This window comes from Brachycentrus maculatus, unplaced genomic scaffold, assembly GCF_059751285.1.
Source record: "Brachycentrus maculatus isolate JH-2025_06_01 unplaced genomic scaffold, ASM5975128v1 h1tg000043l, whole genome shotgun sequence".
Taxonomy (NCBI): domain Eukaryota; kingdom Metazoa; phylum Arthropoda; class Insecta; order Trichoptera; family Brachycentridae; genus Brachycentrus; species Brachycentrus maculatus.
Window position 1 is genome coordinate 444784 of NW_028280797.1, and position 23658 is coordinate 468441.

The window sequence follows — 23658 nt, forward strand, 5'->3', positions numbered from 1 at the left end:
GCCTCACCTAAAGGGGTGGCCCCCTGGTCGCACTGGGCGTTGGGATCCGCCCCGCCGGCCAACAGCAAGCGCACCACCGCGGCCTGCCCCCGCCAGGAAGCCGAGTGCAGCGGCGTGCGTCTCTCGCCGTCGCGCGCGTCTATGTTGCATCCACCTGGAAGAGTGGCAAATTTTCAATTTCAACTTTCAATGCAAGACATGCGGAATTTTTTTCACTACCCGCCACTGGGTTTTGTAATACAGTGAAACCTCTATCTATCGTTTTTAACCATTTAACCGCGTTAACTTTGTTCCTGAGACGCCCGTGCGCGGCGGTATTTCACTGTCAAATAAATCAAAGTACGCATCGTGTGTCACTCTTACCCACTGGCGATGCGTAACGTCGAGAGTGAGACAGATATAGGGCATGATTGTGGCGCGGACTAATTACCGACCCCAAGAAAAATCAGGGATCTGTTCTTTTATTTATCCTTGTGATGTTACAAATTATTAGTCAGATATTTCAACAGATGTCATAAGGCCAAGGATTGTTTGTGTGTTTACGATCAAGATGACACTGCGTATATATGACGCAGTGCCCTATGCACCATTGGGGTGCGGATAAGGGTTTCATTATTATTATTACTTGACTATCAGAAAACAACATTTATTTTACCCACCTCGGGAATCGAACCCGGGACCTCCAGAACGGTAGCAGAGCGTGCTGACCATTACACTACGGAGGCGGACATGATATGTAGTCAAGTATTTTGTATTTTATATTAACACTATTATTCTAGTTCTTTACTACCCCTAAATTATATTGTATACCCACACACAGGCCACGCCTTTGTGGGATTTTTATTTATTTTTATTTTATTCATATTTTTTTGTATTTGAATTGATGTCATGTTTGTATGATGCAAAACAGTTCAAAAAAAAAAAAAAAGCGAAGTTGTAGTGGAAGGGCGTGTTCCCGTGTTCCCGTCCCGCTGGCGTCATCGACCGTCATCCTCGTCTCTGTACGGAGTACGACTTACCGACTGTAAGCAGCAGGTTGACCATTTCGTAGTGACCCTGCCAGGCGGAGACGTGGAGCGGCGTGCGACCCTGCGGAGAGAAGAGAGAAGTCAGACAAAACGTGAACATAAATGATGATACATTCAATAATAAAATGTATTTATTTAATCCAATATGACAAAACTGCCTTTGTAGTGTAATGGTCAGCACGCTCGGCTACCGTACGGGAGGTCCCTGGTTTGATTCCCAGAGCGGGGTCACACAAATAAAAGTGATTTTTTCACTCTAATATGTATTCAATATTACCCTGGACTGATACCTGAAGCGGAGGGCTGATCACCTTTCTTCATGTGCTAACAATCAAGATAACAATGCATTTATACAATGCAGTGCAGTGTGGATGAGGGTTTGAAGAGGGTTGTCAATCATGGGCAGAAATTGTGAATGTACACACAACACGTGTTTATTGAACACATGTATAAAGTGATCACTTAAACTAGGCTATGACAGGTCGTGAGCCCTGTAAATACTCAGACTTCAATCACTATCAACGAGAGTCGGAATACTATTAAACTGAGCAGTCCTCAGGCCGACGAGATGTGGGCAAAAGGCAGATCTCCTGGCTCCGGAATACAGCAGGTTGGGCGGGGTCTAGAGCTGCCCGAGACAAGGACAATCACTCTCAAGTGATAGTCAACATCAGGGGGACCTGACATGGCACGCACAGGATAAGTGCTCGGGTTTGTCGATCCGATACAAACTCTTCGACCGAGTCGCGCTCGGTCAATACTTTTTTATTTTTATTTTTTTTATTTATTTATTTATTTTCATAATACATAGATACATTCAATATACATATTCATTTCATATACACATTTATTATACGTATTACGGCTCTTTAGGCATGGCCTGTGTTGAGCCGAATACTAACATGGTAATACAAAGTTTATATATTTTTTTTTAAATTTTTAATATATATATATATTTTTTTAATGATTAGATTATAAACATAACATACAGGAGATACAAAAATAATTTATGTTTTAAGGTTTTTCAATGTGATAATTACACCTGGACTTTAATTAATTCACTTTCCACCTTGTCCCTTCCAATGTTAAGTAACCATAGACTGGGGTTAAAGGTTAGGTTAGGATAGGATAGGTTAGGTTAGGTCAGATCAGGCTAGTTACCTCGCTGTCCCTCATCTCCACGTCGGCGTTCGCCCTCTGCATGAGGTAGCGCGCCATGGAGATGCGGTTGTCCAGCGCCAGGATGTACAGCGTGCTGCGCTGGTCCGCGTCCAGCGCGTCCACGCCGGCGCCGCGCTCCACCAGGATGCGCACCGCCTCGTAGTGCCCCTCCAGCGCCGCCACCCTGCAACACCCCCACATCCGGCTGCTTATCATCCGAATTATATGACTCGGTTACTTATCATCCGAATGTTAACATGACTCGGTTAATTATAATCACATTCTTTAAATGACTCGGTTACACATCATAATACTATGTACTCAAATATTAAATATTCAATATGTGGACTCAAGTTTTTACCATTCGATTCTTTAAATGACTCTGTTATTTATCATCCGATTATTATAATGACTCGGTTATTTATCATTCGATTCTAGAAATTACTCGGTTACTTATCATTTGATTATTAAAATTACTCGGTTACTTATCATCCGATTTTTAAAATGACTCGGTCACTTATCATCACATTCTTTAAATGAGTCAGTTACACATCAAAATACTATGACTCAAGTATTTATCATACGATTCATAAAACGATAAGGTTACTTATCGTTTGATTCAAAAGATGACCTGGTTACTTATCATCTGATTCTTAAAATGATTCGGTTACTTAGACTAAAACATTTGTTACCTTAGTGCTGTTTTTCCATCGTGAGCGTGTTGATCAACCGGCGCGTTCCACTCGTCAATTAGTAGTTCCATCAACCTAAAAAAAAAAATTTAAACTGTCGTACAGAGGTGATAATATTAATATTATTTTTCTTTCATTAATTGGTCCGGCAATCGTTTTCACTTTTTGGTAAGCACTATCAATTTTCTATTCAAGTTTTACTTAGTGGTATTTGCTAAAGTGAAACTTATATGGAAAAATATTTATTCAAGACATTTTGAGTGTGTCCAAATACTATTTAGCAGTTATTTTTACTTTTTTTCAGCCTACGACGGTCGTAAGCCCCGTAAATGTCTGGATATTCTTCTTCATGTATGTGGAGATGTCAAAAAAATGTAATTATTTATTTATCTATCAGACAATGGATTATTTACCCTAATTCACCCTACAAATCAACAAAAAATATACAGTGGAACCTCTCATAACTAGCCTAGCATTTTTAAACACCATTTACCAAGAACGTCATAAATCAAAAAACTTGATTTTTCAGGAGATCGTTTTCAAAGTTTAAAAATATAATAAAATGTGTTAAAAATAAATATCTAGCCACATATTGAACTTTTTACTGTACAACAGATCTTTTTAGGTTAAACCTGAAGGTTTTTTCTCCATTTGAAAAATATTTAGTATGTTTAAAAAAATAATACATTTTCTTCAAAAAGCAAAAACAACACTTCCTGCCCTGTAGCGGGTAAATACATATTAAATTTAAAAGATGCCTCTATTGCTGGGATATAGTACGTTTTCTAGGCATTCCGAAAACATACACAACTGAAAATTGACAATTTTTGATTTATGACGTTCTTGAAAGGAGTGAGCGACATGTCACAGTAGATTTTAAGAAATAGTGGTATTTACTAAGTAAAACATTAATTAAAAATGGATAGATTTTACCACAAAGTGACTGCTGAATCAATTAATGAAATCATTTTTAACAAGTTAATATATTATACTTCCAAGTTTAAAATCCTTTGGGATTTTTTTTGCGGGCAATATTAAGCTATTAAGATATCAAATAGTCAATGATCACGTTTATGTAAAAAATGCACTTGGTCACTTTCTCCTGTACGACTAAGATATTACTAACATTTTTGTAAAAAAATATAAAAGTATAAATGACTAACCACAAAGTAAACGCTCTAAATATTAATAATCTTGAGAATAGAATATAATTGCATAATGAAGCGGCTTAAATTGATAAATCTTAGTGATAGAAGGGTAATTACTGATTTGGTCCTGTTATATAAAATTCTTAACAATTTTTTGGACAGTCCTGATCTCCTAAATCAAATAGACCTTAGCGTGCGTCTAAGAGGTACTAGGCAAAAATCTGTATTCCCAGTATTTGTACATAATGCTAACTATGCCATGTTCTCTCCGATTCCTTGGCTTCACATGTTAGCCAATGCTTTTGAAAGTATAGATTTATTTAATATATTGTTATCCTCCTTGAAATCTGTACTTTCTCAGCATTTCTTCTCCATGTTATAATGGATAAATGTAAACGCTGTGTTTCACTCTCTCTCGCTGCTCGCTGATAGTGTGTGAAGGAGACGTGTATTTACCAGTGCTTCCTACTTGTTATTTTATAATAATTTTATGTTATACGACTTTTTGTTTCTGTATTAGTGTATTCGTCCGCCTCCGTAGTGTAATGGTCAACACGCTCGGCTACCGTTCTGGAGGTCCCGGGCTCGATTCCCAAGGGGGGTAAAAATAAACATAAGTGATTTTTTCACTGTAATATTTATTCAATATTACCCTGGACTGGTACCTGAAGCGGAGGGCTGATCACCTTTCCTTCATGTGTAAAACGATCATGATAACACTGCGTTTATAAGACACAGTGCCCTATGCACCATTGGGGTGCGGATAAGGGTTTTATTTTTATTATTATTATTAGTGTATTCATTAGTGTATTTTTTATTTTTATATTAGATACTGTATATATGTATTATATGTATTATCTTATAGGCTTCAGCCGTTCAATAAATAATTAAATAAATAGAATATGTAACAAGTATTGAGTGAATCTATTGCGAGGCGATGTGTGTTTATCTATACCTGCAGTGGCCCTCCTGGGCGGCCAGCATGAGGGGCCCCTTGCCGTCGTTGTCCTTCTCGTCCACCTTGGCCCCCGCCTCCAGCAGCACGTCGCACACCTCCAGGTGCCCTACAAACATCCCGCATTTCAATACCCAATGGAGTCCAACGTTCGTCAGACAGAAAAGCTATACATTTTCATTTAAATTTAAAATCATTATCAGACGGGAGGAATATCTAATTTAACATACTCAACCTATAAAGGATTGTATTAGACTCGTGAAGTGTTTATAACAGCTGATATTATCAATATTTTCATTCATCATTTTCTTTTGGAAAATTCGCCTTCGAAAAAACGTTATTTTCGTAAGTTGGCAATGAATGATGTCACAGAAAAGATGGAGTTATTTTAATGTTGGTGTCATTGCTAAAATATTGGCGACTCTATTTGTCGATGTATATGGTCCACCCTACCCCCCCCCCCACTCATATTTGTACAACACAAATGGTAGCGCAGTGGTAAACAAACAATCCACACTACTACTATTATAGATCTATAAACCATAAACAATAAACCATATGACGTCATAAAACGTTCGATGACGGAAATTTGATAAAGTATGCGAACGCACTTTTTTGTTTTATTCAAATATGTAAAGTTTAAACCTTCATATCTCCCTTAGTTCCCTACAGATTTCAATAAGAATGCTACCAATAGTCTTGTGATTTTTCATATTAATTTATTAGCCAATAATCCAACATCGTGACATACATCTATTACCATGGATTAAAATCATCATTTTCAATTATGATGAAATCAAATTTATGTTTCAAAATTACAATGAAATAAAAATAATGACTCAATTATTATGAAACAAAAATTATTATTTTTAAAACTAACTAACCAACTAACCATCACGCCGCTTCCCGCAGGGGTAGACAGAGAGAATAGAACGCCACACTACTCTGTCCTTGCAAACATTCTTCGCCTCTTCCACGTTCATGCATCTCCTCATACATACCCGCCGATTGTTACGACTCCTAACCCGACCACTTTCAAGTATTTGGCATACCTGATCGTGCCATGTTTTTCTCGGTCTTCCTCTGCTTCTTTTCCCACTAACATTCGCCTCATAAATTTGTTTTACCGTTCTTTCCTCACTCATTCGTTCCACATGTCCAAACCATCTCAACACACCTTTCTTAATTTTATCGATAATGCTTATCTCAGCTTTGCATTCCTCCCTTATTTCACTATTCGCACATCTATCATACATCGTTTTGTCGCACATTCTTCTGAGAGATCGCATTTCGACTGCATTCAGTCTACTTTCATCCTTCATTATTATTTTTAATTATGAAAAAAAAATATATCTTTGGGGTATACATGAGGTATGGTATGGTATACATGAGGTATGAGGTATGCAAACGCATGTTTTTTTGTTTTATTAAAATATCTTAAGTTTAAACCTTCATATCTCCCTAGTTCCCTACTTAGTCTTGTGATTTTTCATATTAATTTATTAGCCAATAAACCAACATCGTGACAAAATGTCTATCAGAATGAGCTATGGTGCATACCCTCAAACGCGGCATAGTGCAGAGGCGTCCAGCCGGCATTATCGCGGTGATGTTCATCCAAGCCTCTGTCCACCAGCTGTCTCACCACCTCCACGTTACCTGGAAAATACAAACAAATTTGTAAACCTATGTGCCTATTTTTTGTAGCCGCAGACAGTTGGTAGAATTCCATATTGAATTGTTGGGTAATATATCCAAAATTAAACAAGCTTATTGGATTGAATTCTACTTTTATTTACAGTTATATGATAATTCCGCCTCCGTAGTGTAATGGTCAGCACGGTGGGCTACCATTCTGGAGGTCCCGGGTTCGATTCCCAGGGGGGGTCAAATAAATATAAGTGATTTTTTCACTCTAATATTTATTCAATATTACCCTGGACCGGTACCTGAAGCGGAGGACTGATCACCTTTCCTTCATGCGTAAACGATCGAGATAGCACTGCGTTTATATGACGCAGTGCCCTATGCACCATTGGGGTGCGGATAAGGGTTTTATTATTATTATAATTATTAGGTTAGATTAGGTCAGGTTAGGTTTGGTTACCCTGCGCGGCGGCGACGCTGAGCACGGTGCGGCCGTCGCGGTCGATGGTGTCCACGCAGCAGCCCCAGAAGAGCAGCGCGCGCACGGCGCCCGCGTGGCCCGCGGCGGCCGCGGCCCACAGCGGCGTGCGCCCCGCGCGGTCCGCCGCCTCCGGGTCCGCCTCCGCCTCCAGCAGCAGCTCCATCACCTCCCTGCGAACCCGACCCCTCATTACACTCATACTCTGGACATGGCCGACTGGTTTGCTCAGAAAAATACACTTTAAATATTCAGGGTTGTCACAACTTGATACAGAAAACACATTTACATATAAAAATATAGCGGAATACAACTGTGTTTATAAAATATGTTTATTCATTTATTTATTTATGTTAACTTAGATTAGAAAAGGATTAAAATAAATGACAGTGAGAGAGAGGTATGTCAAATACTTGAAAACTGCCGGGTCAGAAGTCGTAATAGGTTCGATGATTTGGGGGCCACACGAGCTTAAGTACTCTCTTATGGTAGAGAAAGTCCAAAAGAAGTTTTTGAGGTATCTCTACATGAGAGAGTACGGCTATTATCCTTGGCTCTACCCGACCCAGTTTCTCCAGGGTATGCTTGGCTACAATAGTTTAGAGACTAGAAGGAATGTGTATTTGATTACGCATTATCGATTGTTGCGCGGTATGATCGATAATCCTGAAATTATCCGGAGCATTGGTCTGTATGTTCCCGATAGTCACCTAAGACAGCGTCGGCATAGATTGTTTCACATTCCTATACACAGGACCAACCTGCCGATGGTTATGACTGTAGGAAGAGCTACCGCTATGTTGAACAATATCACATTGGATATTGATCTGTTCCATGTGTCCGAAGGAGTTTTCCGAAGCGGGATTCTTCTACACCTTTAAGTCTTCTTGCTTACTTTTAATATATACGCCTTGAATATTGTTTGTAATGTATATTTTATTTTTTTATTAAATAAATTGAAATTGAAATTGAAAATAATCGTCGGGTATGTATGAGGAGATGCATGCATGTAGAAGAGGCAAAGAATGTTTGGAAAGACAGAGTGGTGTGGCGTTCTATTCTCTCTGCCTACCCCTGCGGTATCACATACGTTCTTATGTGTAGGGCGGTTGATTAAATATTTTGCTTATAGCATTGACCATGATAAAAAGTTATGAAAAACTTTTTTTTTTTTAATAATTGAAAAAAATAACTCACTGGGATTACAATTTTGCCTGTAGAAACTCTCTGCAGGTTAAATACAATCGTGCCAAATGCAGCTGTTTCGGATTCGCGAGAAGAAGAATGTTACTCACTTGTGGCCTTCGAAGGCCGCCACGAGCAGGGGCGTCATGCCGTCCTTGTCTGGTCGTGCCGGCGCTGCGCCCCTCTCCAGCAGCAGCTGGGCGCAGCCCCCGCCGCCGGAGCACAGCGCGGCCACCGCCAGAGCGGTCCTACCTGCGAAACAAAAACATATTTAAAATAAAATAATTTTTTTGGAACTTGTATGTATGCAATTGTCTCGGATCCCTTTCGCGTTTGGGTATGTAAAAATCAATCGATTTGGAGGTAATATCGTTCCGTCACAATTACCATGGAATTAAAATCATCATTTTCAATTACGATGAAATCAAAATAATGATTCATAATTACAATGAAAGAAAAATATGATGAAATAAAAATTATTATTTTTAATTATGATAAAAAAAAATTATCTTTGGGGTATCCATGAGACAGGAGGTAATGAAGAAGCCGGAGCCACACGAAAAGTTAAGTAAAGTAATTATGAAATTGAAATTATCATTCTCATTTACGATGAAATTTAAATTATAATTATCAATTACGATGAAATTAAAATTATGATTATCAATACGATGAAATTGAAATTATAATTCTCATTTGATGAAATTAAAATTATGATTCTCAATACAATGATATTGAAATTATGGTTCTCGATACGATGAAATTGAAATTTTAATTCTCAATTACGATAAAATTAAAATTATGATTGACGAAATTGAAATTATCATTCTCAATTACGATGAAATCAAAATTATAATTTTAGATTACGATGAAATCTAAATTACGGTAGACATAAATATCTCGGTGAGTGGTTCTATACAAATCTTATTAACATTTTTATAAAAAAATAAATAAGTAAATCTAAATTATAAATCTCGATTGATCCTCGCGGCAGCGTTACCGTCGGCGTCGGCGTGGTCAATGTCCGCCCCATGGTCCAGCAGGTGCGTGACGATGTCCGTGTGGCCCATGTACGCGGCCGCGATGAGCGCCGTCCTGCCCTCCAGGTCCGTCTTGTTCACGTCCGCGCCGTGCGCGATCAGCAGCCGCACAATCTCCTCGTGGCCGGACCACGCCGCGGCTCTGGGGAGACAATGTGGCCATTAGATGACAAATCAAGATGAATCACTAGTGAGATAATGTCACTGGGACACATAAACCCTTTGTAAGTATTGAAGATTTTTAATTTAAGTTTTGCGTCCGCCTCTATAGTGTAGTGGTTAGCACGCTAAGCCAACATGAAAGAGGTACAGGGTTCGATTCCCAAGCAGTCTGATATTTATTTAATATGACCTAATAAATCTATATTCGCAGTATTTGTACATAATGCAAACTATGCCATGTTCTCTCCGATTCCGCGGCTTCACATGTTAGCCAATGCTTTTGAAAGTATAGATTTATTTAATATATTGTTATCCACCTTGAAGTGTGTACTTTCTCAGCATTTCTTCTCCATGTTATAATGGATAAATGTAAACGCTGTGTTTCACTCTCTCTCGCTGCTCGCTGATAGTGTGTGAAGGAGACGTGTATTTACCAGTGCTTACTATTTGTTATTTTATTATTATTTTATGTAAAAGACTTTTTGTTTCTCTATTAGTGTATTCATTAGTGTATTTTTATATTAGATACTGTATATATGTATTATGTTAAAGGCATTAGCCATTCAATAAATAAATAAATATTAGGTATGCAATTATGCATAGGAGTCAGTATGCGCATGTCGTTGGATATTGGAAATTACAAGAGGTCAGCGACATTACGGTTGGTGAATAAATTACCTTAGAGCCGTACGATGGTCGCTGTCCACGCAGTCCACCTCGCAGCCGTGCTTCAATAGTAACTCCACAACCTAGAAATCAAATCGTGAACAAAATATTACATGAAAATTGTACCAGGACTTGTGTACGGCCGGTGTATTATATAGGAATTTTCCATACCGAGGGCACAATCCCCCCAAAACCATCACTATCTTCAGAAACTAACAGAAATGAAAGAGCTCTCAGATAAGGGATGGTTTAAAACGTTTGTCACGGACGACTAGTATACGAAAGGCATTCGGTTGGAGATGAGGAAAGATTTACGCATTTTTATCCATTGTTGCGTGGTATGATCGATAATCCTGAAATTATCCGGAACATTGGTCTGTATGTTCCCGATAGTTACCTAAGACAGCGTCGGAATAGATTGTTTCACATTCCTATACACAGGACCAACCTGCCGATGGTTATGCCTGTAGGAAGAGCTACCACTATGTTGAACAATATCTCATTGGATATTGATCTGTTCCATGTGTCTAAAGGAGTTCTCCGAAGTTGGATTCTTATACACCTTTAGCAATAGTATTCTTGCTTATTTTCTATTTTTGTTAATGTATACGATTTAAACTCAAGTTTGTAATGTGTATATTATCTATAAATTAAATAATATGAATTGAATTGAATTTAGGAAGTGCACAATCACATGAGAAACGCCATGTGTGTGATTATAATCCAGGATTCAGACCTCACATACTAATAAAAAAGTTTCTGCTCAATAAAAAGCTTCTTTTCATCTCACCAACAGATGTCTCTAGTGAAGATCTAGTGATTCAAGAACAATGTTTCTAAATTGGCTCATATATATATATATATATATATATATATATATATAGAACTTCCAAGAATTTGAGTAGTGTGGTTGTCAATAATGGGTAGAATTGGTGAATGTTACACGTGTGTAAAGTGATCACTTGAACCAGCCTGCGACGGTCGTCAGCCCCGCAAATGCCCAGACTTCGATATTCCTCTTCATCTTTGATGAGATGTCAAAAATAATATGAAAATAACTCCTGTAATTGGAGATAATCCAGATTTCTTGAACAAGTATTTGGACACACTCAAAATGTTGTAGGTAATACATTGTTGTTGGGCGATTTTGTTTATCAACTAACTTACTTCAGCCTTCTTCTTAATAAGATGGAATATCATTCGGTTAGAGATGAGGAAAGCTTCAGGAAGTGCGGTGAGAAGGAATATCGTTCGGTTAGGTTAGGTTGCTCACCTGCGCGTGGCCCGCCCAGGCGGCGGCCCTCAGGGGCGTCCAGCCCTCGGGGTCGGGCCGGCCGGGCTGCGCCCCCGCCGCGAGCAGCGCGCCCGCCGCGGCCGCGCGGCCGGCGCGCGCCGCCAGCTGCAGCGCCGAGTGCCCCGCGCGGTCCGGCAGCTCCAGGAGCTCCGCGCCCAGCTGCCCGCCCGCAGAGACAAACGCCTGCGAGAGGATACAACGCCCAGACATTATACACGCATTTGTACAGAGTATGGAGCAAAGTCGGAATTTTACTCATTGTTGCAAAGCAAGTTTGTGTAAATTTAAAAATTTGCTTGGATTATTTATTGAAGAGACAGATTTAAGCTACTTTTTCTTGTAGTACATGCTTGCCAACTTTATTTTTTACTTTTTCATCTTTATGTTTTTAATTTTATTTTTAAAAAAATTAAAAAATTGTTTTCTGATAGTCAAGTATTTTTTGTATTTTATATTAACACTATTATTCTAGTTGTACTTATAATACCCTTTACTATGTATGACTAAATTATATTGTATACCCACACACAGGCCATGCCTTTGTGGGATCTTTTTTTGTATTCATATTTATATTTTATTCATATTTTTTTTGTAATTGAATTTATGTTACAATGATTAAAGAAAACACTTGTTTTTTTACCACTTGAGTTTTATTATAGACTACATGTTTCAGAAGTTAAACTTCCATCATTCAGGTCTGTATAATAACTAAAAAAATAAAATATAAAATTGTTCTATAAATAAGGAGAGGGGAAAGTAAGGGGAAGGGGTTAGTCAAGGGGCGGGGTTTGAAAACAAAGGAAAAATGGAAAGCAAAGGTGAAGAATTTTGAAAAAATATATTATTTAATAAATTATTATTAGAATTTAGGTTTTTTTGGATTTCTAAATTTTCAAGATAATTCATAATTTGGCCTTTATTTGGAACAAGGTGTAATTTTTGTTATGCAAAAGAATTTTAAAAAAAGAAGAAAAAAAATGCACACAGCAATCCATGGACGGAAAGGGTATTTCTACCCTATTTATTGTAACTGCAGACAGTTGGTAGAATTCCATATTGAATTGTTGGGTAATATATCCAAAATAAAGCAAGGTATCAAACACATGTGTGTTTGATAATGTCGTAAGAAGAGGAAATACGTCACATATTAACATATCGTAGTCATACAGGAGAAAGTGACCAAGTGCATTTTTTACAAAAATGTGATCATTGACTACTTGATATCTTACTAGCTTAATATTGCCCTGAAAACATCCCAAAGGATTTTAAACTCGTAAGTATAATATATTGACTTGGTAAAAATGACGTCCGCCTCCGTAGTGTAATGGTCAGCACGCTCGGCTACCGTTCTGGAGGTCCCGGGTTCGATTCCCAAGGGGGGTAAAATAAATATAAGTGATTTTTTCACTGTAATATTTGGACTGGTACCTGAAGCGGAGGGCTGATCACCTTTCCTTCATGTGTAAACGATCAAGATAACACTGCGTCAATATGACACAGTGCCCTATGCTCCATTGGGGTGCGGATAAGGGTTTTATTATTTTTATTATTATTAAAAATGACTAACTGCATTGATGTTTATTTTGTTGCCAAGCAAAAGTGACTTGAATGGCCCCCCTGAACATTTTTATGTTTTGTTAGTTGGTCACTTTCTCCTGTACGACTACGATACACATAAATAAATGTAGAATTCAATCCAACAAACCTCGTTTTATTTTGGATATATTACCCAACAAGTATTTCTACCCGTTCGGTCGTTGACGCTTAAGGACGGGAAGGGTATTTTTACCTTCTGCGCCGGCCTCATTTCAAAGGCAAAAAGAAGGAATTATAACTAACTAACTAACCATCACGCCGCTTCCCCGCAGGGGTAGGCAGAGAGAATCGAACGCCACACCACTCTGTCTTTGCAAACATTCTTTGCCTCTTCTACATTCATGCATCTCCTCGTACATACCCGACGATTATTACGACTCCTGACCCGGCCGCTTTCAAGTATTTGACATACCTGATTGTGCCAAGTTTTCCTCGGTCGTCCTCTGCTTCTTTTTCCAACTACATTCACCCCATAAATTTGTTTAACCGTTCTTTCTTCACTCATACGTTCCATATGCCCAAACCATTTCAACACACCTTTCTTAATTTTATCGATAATGCTTATCTCAGCCTTACATTCTTTCCTTATTTCATCATTCGAACATCCATCAAACATCGTTTTGCCACACATTCGTCTGAGCGATCGCATTTCGACTGCATTCAGTCTGCTTTCATCCTTCTTTTGCCAACTCCATGCTTCGTTTCCATACATAAGGGTTGGAACCAGAACTCCATTGTGTACTGCCAGTTTAGCTTCCGCTGATAGATTTTTATTTGCTAAAACTGATTTTAGTGCACCATTCACTCTGTTCCCAGCATTCACTCTCCTTTCTATGTCTTTATCAATCTTTCCATCCCTAGAAAACATACTACCCAAATATATGAAATCATCTACCTGTTCCAAAATCTCCCCATTTACCAATATTTCACACTCAGATCTACATTAATCTCTTTCAAAAACCATGATTAATTCTAAGCTTTTATTTGAATATTATATACCAATCTCTTTGTTGAGGTCTTAATTATATGGATATTGTTATCAAATCCCATCGCCAGAGGACCGCAGGCGTAAAAAATACCCGTCCGCAATGTGTTAATAAGAGCGACTAAAAAAGCATATTAGTACAAAAAAATCAAGGCAAAATAAAGTCTCTCAATACATATTTTTATATAAAATAAACATCTGTCGCAATAGAATTTTAAAATATCGCTCACTCAAGAACGTCATAAATCAAAAAACTAGATTTTTCAAGAGAATGTTTTTAAAGTTTAAAAATATAATACAGTGTATTAAAAATCAACATCAAGCCACTTATTAAACGTTTTACTGTGCAACAGATCTTTTTAGGTAAAACCTGAAGGTTTTTTTCTCCATTTGAAAAATATTTAGTAAATTTAAAAAAATAATAAATATAATAAAAAGAACCCTTATCTGGACCCCAATGGTGCATAGGGCACTGTGTCATATTAACACAGAGTTATCTTGATCGTTTACACATGAAGGAAAGGTGATCAGCCCTCCGCTTCAGGTACCAGTCCAGGGTAATAATGAATAAATATGACAGTGAAAAAATCACTTATATTTATTTTACCCCCCTTGGGAATCGAACCCGGGACCTCCAGAACGGTAGCCGAGCGTGCTGACCATTACACTACGGAGGCGGACACATATATAATAAAATAAAATAAAATAATAAAATAATAAATAAAAACAACACTTTATACCCTGTGGCGGGTAAATATTAAGTAAATATTTGACCCCCCCTGGGAATCGAACCCGGGACCTCCGGAACGGTAGCCGAGCGTGCCGACCATTACACTACGGAGGCGGACAAAAATATGGACAGGTCATAAGTCACAAGTCTGTAAATACCCAGACATCGAATGTGGTCAATACCAATCCGGCAGAGTTAAAAGCCAAATTTGTAGATTCTCATACCTGCAAGGCGGTCGCCATGGTCTCCGGCTCCCCGTGCTGCGCCAGCGTGTGGATGGGCGCGCGGCCGAGCGCCGGGTCCAGCTCGAAGAGTTCCAGACAGTGCTCCGGGTCGGCCAGCTCCTGCTCCTCCTCCTCCTCGGCATCCATCATCAGCAGCTGCTCCAGAGATATCTGCGGCCGGAAAATTAAAAAATCAACATGTCTGAACTGATGGAACGGACCTTGCACTTCTAAATGATGAACTTCTATGTTGGTTGAATGATAAAAGGTGCTGCGTCATAAGAATAAGCATCTGTCCAAAGAAGGTGAAGTCCAGTGAAGACTGACCGGAGCATTTCGTCGTAACGTAACATATCGCTCACTCCTTTCAACAACGTCATATATCAAAAATGGTTAATTTTTAGTTGTGCATGTTTTTGGAATGCCCAGGAAATGTACTATATCCCAGCAAAAACGGCATATTTTTAACTTAATATTTACCCGCTACAGGGCAGAAAGTGTTGTATTTGCATTTCGAAGAAAAGGTGTTGTTTAATTATGTTTTTAAATATACTAAATATTTTTCAAATGGAGAAAAAACATTCAGGTTTTACCTAAAAATATCTGTTGCACAGTAAAAAGTTCAATAAAAGGCTTGATATTTTTTTTCAATACATTGTATTACATTTTTAAACTTTAAAAACGATCTCCTGAAAAATCACGTTTTCGACATATGATGTTGTTGAAATGAGTGAGCGATATGGCCACAAACGAGCACTGATCACGCTCAGTCATCAATGCCATAACGTCATAACATGACATGCTCGCCGCGCGCGATGTTACGACGTTACGCTACGACAAAATGCTCCGGACAGTCTTCACCCTAAAACACAGTAAGGGACATTTTTTTCATTTTTGAACTAAGTAGATTCTATAATTTATATTTGAAGCACTAACTTTGTGATTTTCCATTTTATAATTAAAATGTAACATTGTTTTAAAATGACTATAAATAATAGTTTATAGTGATTTTAAAACAAAGTTACATTTGAATTGTAAGTAGATTGTACTATCAATTTCATCAAGAACCTTGGCATAGTCTGGCCTTTTTTGGAACTAATCAGCGGGCATATATGAGGAGATGCTTGAGTGTGGAAAAGGTGAAGATTGCTTGCAAAACCGTATTACCTCTCCTTCTTCAGGCTTCTCCGTCGGCTCGGGGGGTTCCAGCTGAGCGCCCATCTCCAGCAGGGTGCGGAGCACCTTCCCGTCTCTGGGCAGCGTTGGGTACTCCAGGCCGGTCAGGAATTCCGGAAGATTCTTCGGGAGAGACTCCTCCGGAACTGCAGAGAGCACAGTGTTCAGAATCCGTTGATATATGGGGATGGATAGTATTGCTTAGGACAGGACCGGTTAGCTTAGGTTATGTTAAATTATTTGAGAAAATCCATAAGATTATTCATAAGCTATTACTTGGGAACTGAAAAGTATTTCTTATTCTTCTTCTTCAAACCCTCATCCGCACCCAATGGTGCATAGGGCATTTCACCAGTTAAACGCAGTGTTATCTTGATCGCGTGACTCTTCCCCCCTGGGAATCGAACCTGGACCTCCAGGACGGTAGTTAAACACGCTGACCATCACACCACGAAGGCGGACAGGGTACAACGATGTAAATTTTTTTCTTACCCATGACTTGCTTCTGCTGCTGCATCTTGAGGGAGGCCTTGACGTCGCAGCCAGAGTCCAGCATCCAGAGCAGGATGATGGTGTGCAGGTCGAGGCCGGGCGGCGCTATGGAGCGCTCCATCTGGCTGCCGAGGCTGGACTCCATCGTGGACTTGGAGTCCCTGCAACAAAACTTGCTTCAGACCCGGCGCAGACTATAGTTCTTTCTAAATTATTGTGTTTCATCAATTTGATAATACAGGGTCGTCCAATGAAAAATAATGCCAACGTTTAAAATAACTGGTATAAAAAAAAAAACTATTGGAGGTAAGTATATTATTTTGAGAAATAAAAAGACTCTTCAGGGTTTAATTTATGACTAAACATATATATATAAAAAAGAAATAGTTTACAAGTTATTGGGTTTCCCCCAAACCCAATAAAAACATGTCAAACTCACGGACCGCGAGTACTTTTTTTGCAGCCAGCGATTATATTATATTTAATTTATTTTAATTCTTCACTGAAATATTATTTTTTGTTCATTAACACACTATCTGCGGGGAGGGTAATTTTACCCTTTCACTCGACTGGTGGTATTCGGCGGGAAGGGTAATTTTACCTTTTCACTCGACCCATCGTAAATTGCGTGTAAGTTATTTTTACGCATGACTTTTGCGGCATCTTTTGATCTCATAACGATGTATACAGTATGGTTAAGTGTTATCACTTCTTTTCACAGATGTTTATCTCTATTATGAGTAATGCGAACTCGAATGAGCAACATAAAAATTCGAGCCAACGAGTCATACGACACCGGCGTTCCTTAGGACGCCTCAGACCACTTATCTTTAATGTTATGTTTGGGACAAGAGAAAACAATTATAATTTATAATTTACGAGTTGTTTACATTTAAATTTTGATACCATTCTAACACTTGTTTCCATACCAGTTCATTCCTTTAAGTCAGAAGATACGGTTGAAATTTAGATCGAGGAATACTTTTAGTGTAGATTTTATTTATTTTTCATTCCCGTGATAAAATGGCTTCGGCTGATGAGGAAATATTTGCAGATAACTTGTCAAATAATTCGGAAGACTGTAGTTTACCTGCATTTGACAATGATAGTGAATTTTCGAGTGAAAGCGAAGTGATTCCACACAGAAGAATCCCTGTAATACCCTTGCAATTCAGCGATTCTGAATCAAGTTCGAGCGAGGAAGATATTGAAGAATGGTCTCAAAGAGATAATCCTCCTGAGGTAGAACCGTTCTTAGGCCGAACTGGCATCAACATTCTGCCAAATAACCCGGAAAATATAATGGATGTGATTAATCTGTTTATTGGGGAGGATTTATTGGACCTAATGGTAGAAGAGAGCAATAGATACCACTCCCAAAATGTTGACCTATTTAGAGAAACGAGGAAGTCCGTAAAATGGAAGCCAATATGTGTTGCGGAGTTGAAAAAGTTTTTAGGTCTAATTTTACTAATGGGTCAGGTCCGGAAAGATAATAGAGATGATTATTGGTCAATAGATCCGACTATCGAAACTCCGATATTCTCCAAGATAATGAGTCGTGATAGATTTAGGCAGATATGGCAGGCATGGCATTTTTCCAACAATGAAGATAACGTGGACAGTACTGATCGCCTTACGAAAATAAGGCCAATATTGACATATCTCACAGCCAAGTTTAAAAATGTTTACAGTCCTCATAGAGAGCTTTCTCTCGACGAAAGTATAATACCATGGCGTGGAAGACTCTCATTCAAAGTTTATAATGCTTCCAAAATTATAAAATATGGCATTCTTGTACGCGTGGTCAGTGAAGCTACTTCAGGCTATATTTGTAACATGGAAATATACAGTGGACAAGGGAGACCATTATTAGATACCATGACTTTACTTTTGAATCCGTATTTAAATTTATGGCATCATGTTTATATGGACAATTATTATAATAGTGTACAAACCAGCGAAATCCTCCTTCAACATAAAATTAGAACCTGCGGAACAATTAGAATGAATAGAGGTCTGCCCGATTGTTTGAAGAAAACAAACTTACGCAAAGGTCAATCATTATTTCGCCGAAAAAACGATGTTCTTTTGCAAGTTTGGCAGTCAAAAAGAGAAGTGCGAATGATTTCTACAATTCATTCAGCAAACATTCTAGAAAGCCACAACATTGATTGGGCCACAAAAGAACGGATCTGGAAACCTCAGTGCGTGATTGAATATAATAAATTCATGAAAGGGGTTGATCGTGCGGACCAATATTTGTCATATTATTCTATATTGAGGAGAACTAAAAAATGGACAAAACGAGTTGTTATGTTTTTATTAAACTCAGCTCTATTTAATGCTTTTAGAGTTTATAAGTCACTGAATAGGCGTAAAATAAGATACAAATCTTTTTTGCATAATGTTGCACAACACTGGATATCTGACAGCATTCCTGAACATTCAGCAGCAGATGAGCAAGAACCGGGACCATCCACCTCTCAGACTACAAGAAGAACTCGGAATATTGACCCCCCTGGAAGACTATCGATGGATTTGAGGAAACATTGTTTAGAAAAAATAGTGACATCCGGAAAAAAGAAAAACCCTCAGCGCCAATGTCGTGTTTGCGCGACGCATAAAAAAAAAGTTTAACGTGCTATATGTTTTGAGAAATATCACACTCTGACTCGATATTAAATTTATTTAAAAGGATTTTCAAAATAAATTAATGTTTTAATTTTAAAAACTATGAAACAATGAATATTTTTTTGTTGATATTTAAATATACAATTTTCCAATGTCAATGTGTGTGTCTAACAATGAATTTACACGGTACCGGCTATGGTAAGTATCACACAAAAAATTTTAAGGCAAAATACTCATTACTTTTACAGATATAGCGATTTTAAAAAAATACACATTATTTCCGCAACACCCTTATTTTCGCCCGCTCCACGTAGTAGTTAGCGCGCGAATCCACCCGCAGATAGTGTGTTAAGTTGGATCTACTGTACTTCATGTGACTGTCTTTGATAGTAAATTATTCACTTAAACCTAGATAAAAATGAAAATGAGTTTTTTGATGCGGCCCGCCGGCGTACCCAAAATACCTTATGCAACCCTCGGTGCCTATTGAGTTTGACACCTCTGGTCTAGATAGAATAAGCTTGCTGTGCAAGATAGGTCCGCAAGTCTCTGTTAGAATTCCGAGGACTCCGACCTGTTGAGGTGGTGGAGCACCGCAGTTCTAAGAACCACTGCTCTAGATAAACAAGCCTTCGCGAGATAGGTCCGTGATTCGCTGTCAGAGTTCTGACACCTGTTGAGCCGCAGCAGAAGTACATGACAACAATTCACCGCCTATACTCAGCGGAACTCCGAGACGCCGGACTGTCCTGGGAGGAAGCCAAGGAGATGGCGCGCGACAGAGTGACTTGGAGACGTCTCGTGTTGGCCATATGCTCCACCTAGGGAGCGAACATGGAAAGAAGTACATGGCCTCTCACCTGTTGAGGTGGTGCTCCAGCCTGGTGAAGTGCAGCACCATGCGCTGCACGTCGGCGGGCCGCAGGTGGCGCGCGCGCGCCGAGTAGTAGAGCGCCAGCGCCGCGTGCCCGCGCGCCTCGCTGCACAGGAAGCGCCGCGTGCAGTGCTTCACGTCCAGCAGCCACTCGCAGAACGAGTGGTGGAAGATGGACAGCACGCCCGTGCGGGGGTCCAGCGTCAGGATCCTGACACGCAAACAAATTATTGGGAGCGTTCAACAGTATTACTACTTTATTTATTGTAACTGCAGACAGTTGGTAGAATTCCATATTGAATTATTGGGTAATATTTATATCCAAAATAAAACCAGGTTTGTTGGATTGAATTCTACATTTATTTATGTATATGTTAATACGTGACGCGTTTCGTCTTCTTAGGACATTATCAAACACTGGCTGAAAATATTTTTCAAAAAGTCCTTATATACCTAGACCTAATAATAGCAATTATTGTTAGTATATAAGTCTTCTTCTCCGTCTTAATCCTCATTGCTGAGGGCTGTGACCCTTGCAGAAGCAATGACTCTTCTCCAGTTATCCCTTGACTGCGCTGCACACAGCGCTCCAACCACCGAGGTGCCTGCTGCTGCCTTAATTTGATCGGTCCATCGTGTGGGGATCTTCCTCTCCCTCTCTTCCCCTCCAGGCTACCCATCACAACTAGTCGTTCCAGGCTATCCTCGTTGCCACGCGCAACGTGTCCAAAGAACTGGAGAATCCGTCGGGTACAGATATTGGCCAGAGTCAAGCCATCCAGGCGTAGTTCCTGGCGAATGGACTCGTTGTATATAAGTACATTTTGTAAATATTTTTAGTCAGTGTTTGATAATGTCCTAAAAAGATAAAACGCGTCACATAATAACATGTACATAAATAAATGTAGAATTCAATCCAACAAACCTGGTTTTATTTTGGATATATATATTTTTTTTTTTAAACCCTCATCCGCACCCAATGGTGCATAGGGCACTGCGTCATATAAACGCAGTGTTATCTTGATCGTTTACACATGAAGGAAAGGTGATATATTACCCAACTATTACTACTACTACCATCACGCCGTTTTGTAGGCAGACGAGATGGAATGCCACGCTCTTCTGTCCTGACATACATCTAGTCATACACGCCGTCCCATTACGCAGTTCTCCGTTCTCGTTTTCTACCGCTCACATTCACCATGTATATACCAGCACTGCGTTGTGAATCACCAGTTCGGCTTCCATGGACGTATTGTTATGTATTTGCAATCACTCTGTTCAAAGGACTATTTATTCTATTTCCTACATTCACTGTTCTCTCAATATTAAAATTATTTATATAAAAAAATAAACTAGGCTTTTTTTTGAGGTCAAGGGATCTTGCATCCCTTATGTCAATGCGACCATATTAGTTTTATTGTGACCTCCCTCTGTATTACAGCTCACTCCCAAGACCTACATGAGTCATGTAACTCACGACCTGTCTTGGTGGTAGGAGCTTCACCTTCTCGGAGTCCAGTAGAGGTCCTCCAAGGATGTGACTTGGTTTGCGAGAGAGTGCGTCACAATTGTAGAGAATGTGGATTGGCGTTTCGTTATCCTCCATACAAAATCTGCATACTGGGGAGTCATGCAGTCCAATTTTTTTCATGTGTTTCCTCAGTCTGCAGTGTCCTGTCAAGGTCCTGGTTAGGATCCTTATTTGGTTTTGCCAAGCTTTAGAGCTTCTGTGGTGAATTTCCGCGAGTACCCCGTGATCAGTTCCTTTGCGTGTTTCATCCCTGAGCTGTTGGACCAGATCTCTTGGCTCTTGTGCATGGCCCAGTTTTTCAGACTAAACTTGATAGTGCTGAGTGTCAGTCCGCATATGGGTTCAGGGCCCGTTGGTGGCCTCTCAGCACCAGTTCTTGCAAGTTTATCAGCAGCCTCCTTGCCCATGACACCACAATGCCCGGGCACCCAAACCAGCCTTACCGCGTTTCTCTCGCCCAGGCGGTTTAGAGCCTCTATGCATTCATGGGTTAGTTTAGATCTTATCTCAACGGAGCCTAGGGCCTTAAGCGCCGCCTGGCTGTCCGAGAGGATGTAGATATTTTTGTTATAGTATGATCAAAACTAGACTTACATCTCGTTAAAATTATAGCCAAGCATAAGCAGAAAGTAGGTATTTGTTAAGCTTAGACTGCGTACCTTCGTAGAAGATGCAGCCTCTTGTTGAAGTCTTCCCGCGTGATGGTGTGGTTGGTGGTGAGAAGGCAGCGGTAGAGCATCTCCGAGTCCACTCCGCATTTGGCCACCAGCAGGACATTCAGCAGGGGCTGGACCTGAGAAAGCACGAAGGGAGAGGTATGTTAGGTTAGGTTAGTCACCTTGGTGAACTAGCGCGCGTGGAAGAGGCGCTAGCAGAGGCCGTGGCAACCATCACACCATCTGTGTTGGGAACAGGAGGGATAATCTAGTGTGGGCCAATCAGAAACTTTGCTCATTGCTGGGAGATAACCACGTTGCACTCCTCAGGAGAAGCCGGACTGCTGACTGTCTTCAACAGGCCTTCCGTTCCACTAGAAGAGGGTTGGGCATTTTGTGTCCTAGCTTGGTTCATGTTACCAATGTCCTTCACAATTTTTATCATGTATGATACCAGGACAGAGGGCTCATGAAGAAGAAGAAAAGATGAATGTGTAAAAGGTGAAAACCGCTTGTAGCGGCAGAGGAGTGGTCAGGTCGGGTAAGGCTATTCAACTTGGCAAACTTGCGCGCGTGGAAGAGGCGCTGGCACAGAACGTTGCGACCACTACACCGCGGAAGCATGTACAGAACAAGCGAGGTAAACAGAAAAAAGTGGTAGGGTCAGGTAGTCACCTTGGCGAACTTGCGCGCGTGGAAGAGGCGCTGGCACAGCCACATGTAGAGCCCGTTGAGCGTGCCGGGGATCTCGCGGATCTCGCGCAGCGCCACGGAGCCGTCGGCGAGCCCGTCTAGCACGCGGCGCAGGTACAGGAAGCAGCCGGCCGACTTGATGCGCAGCTGGTCCAGGGCCTGCGCGGCGTCGCGAGACACGTGCGCGCCCAGGCGCGGCTCCGCGTCCAGCCGGCCCAGGATGTAGCGCTGCACGTCCAGCGTCACGTGCCCGCGGCGCAGGTCGTCCAGCGAGATCTTGCGGAAACCTGCGGTATTAGGTTGATTATTCAGATGAATGAAAATATTAATTGCATCGGGTGTTATAAACACTTCACGAGTCTAATACAATCCTTTATAGCAGTGCTCCGCAACCGGTGTGCCGTGAGCAGGATTCAGATGTGCCGCGACCAAATTCAATGTAATTGACATTTTTTAAATTTTACATTATGTAATTAAATACAAAAATAATTGGTCATTGTGTGTTAACACACAATGACAAATTATTTTTCATAACATTGTCTTTTATTTCAAAATTATAAAATAATTATGAATACATAATTTTTCAATGTATTTTATGCATTAATTGTTAA

At 39.9% G+C, this 23658-nt stretch overlaps 1 protein-coding gene across 2 annotated transcripts in view; it reads right to left on the minus strand.

The window, feature by feature from the left end:
• The window catches only part of LOC148312321 (uncharacterized), a 61445-nt gene that overhangs the window by 16935 nt on the left and 20852 nt on the right, over positions 1-23658 (minus strand). For both annotated transcript variants that reach the window (XM_088277467.1, XM_088277468.1), the window contains 17 exons: positions 23030-23334; positions 22358-22491; positions 20151-20375; positions 16657-16817; positions 16156-16310; positions 14989-15159; positions 11433-11636; positions 10172-10242; positions 9292-9473; positions 8405-8546; positions 7092-7282; positions 6545-6643; positions 4985-5093; positions 2882-2956; positions 2190-2373; positions 1020-1089; positions 8-154 (listed from right to left, as the gene is read on the minus strand). In XM_088277467.1, the coding sequence (XP_088133593.1) occupies positions 8-154; positions 1020-1089; positions 2190-2373; positions 2882-2956; positions 4985-5093; positions 6545-6643; positions 7092-7282; positions 8405-8546; positions 9292-9473; positions 10172-10242; positions 11433-11636; positions 14989-15159; positions 16156-16310; positions 16657-16817; positions 20151-20375; positions 22358-22491; positions 23030-23334 (2625 nt within the window). The remainder of the gene's footprint in view (positions 1-7; positions 155-1019; positions 1090-2189; positions 2374-2881; positions 2957-4984; positions 5094-6544; positions 6644-7091; positions 7283-8404; positions 8547-9291; positions 9474-10171; positions 10243-11432; positions 11637-14988; positions 15160-16155; positions 16311-16656; positions 16818-20150; positions 20376-22357; positions 22492-23029; positions 23335-23658) is intronic.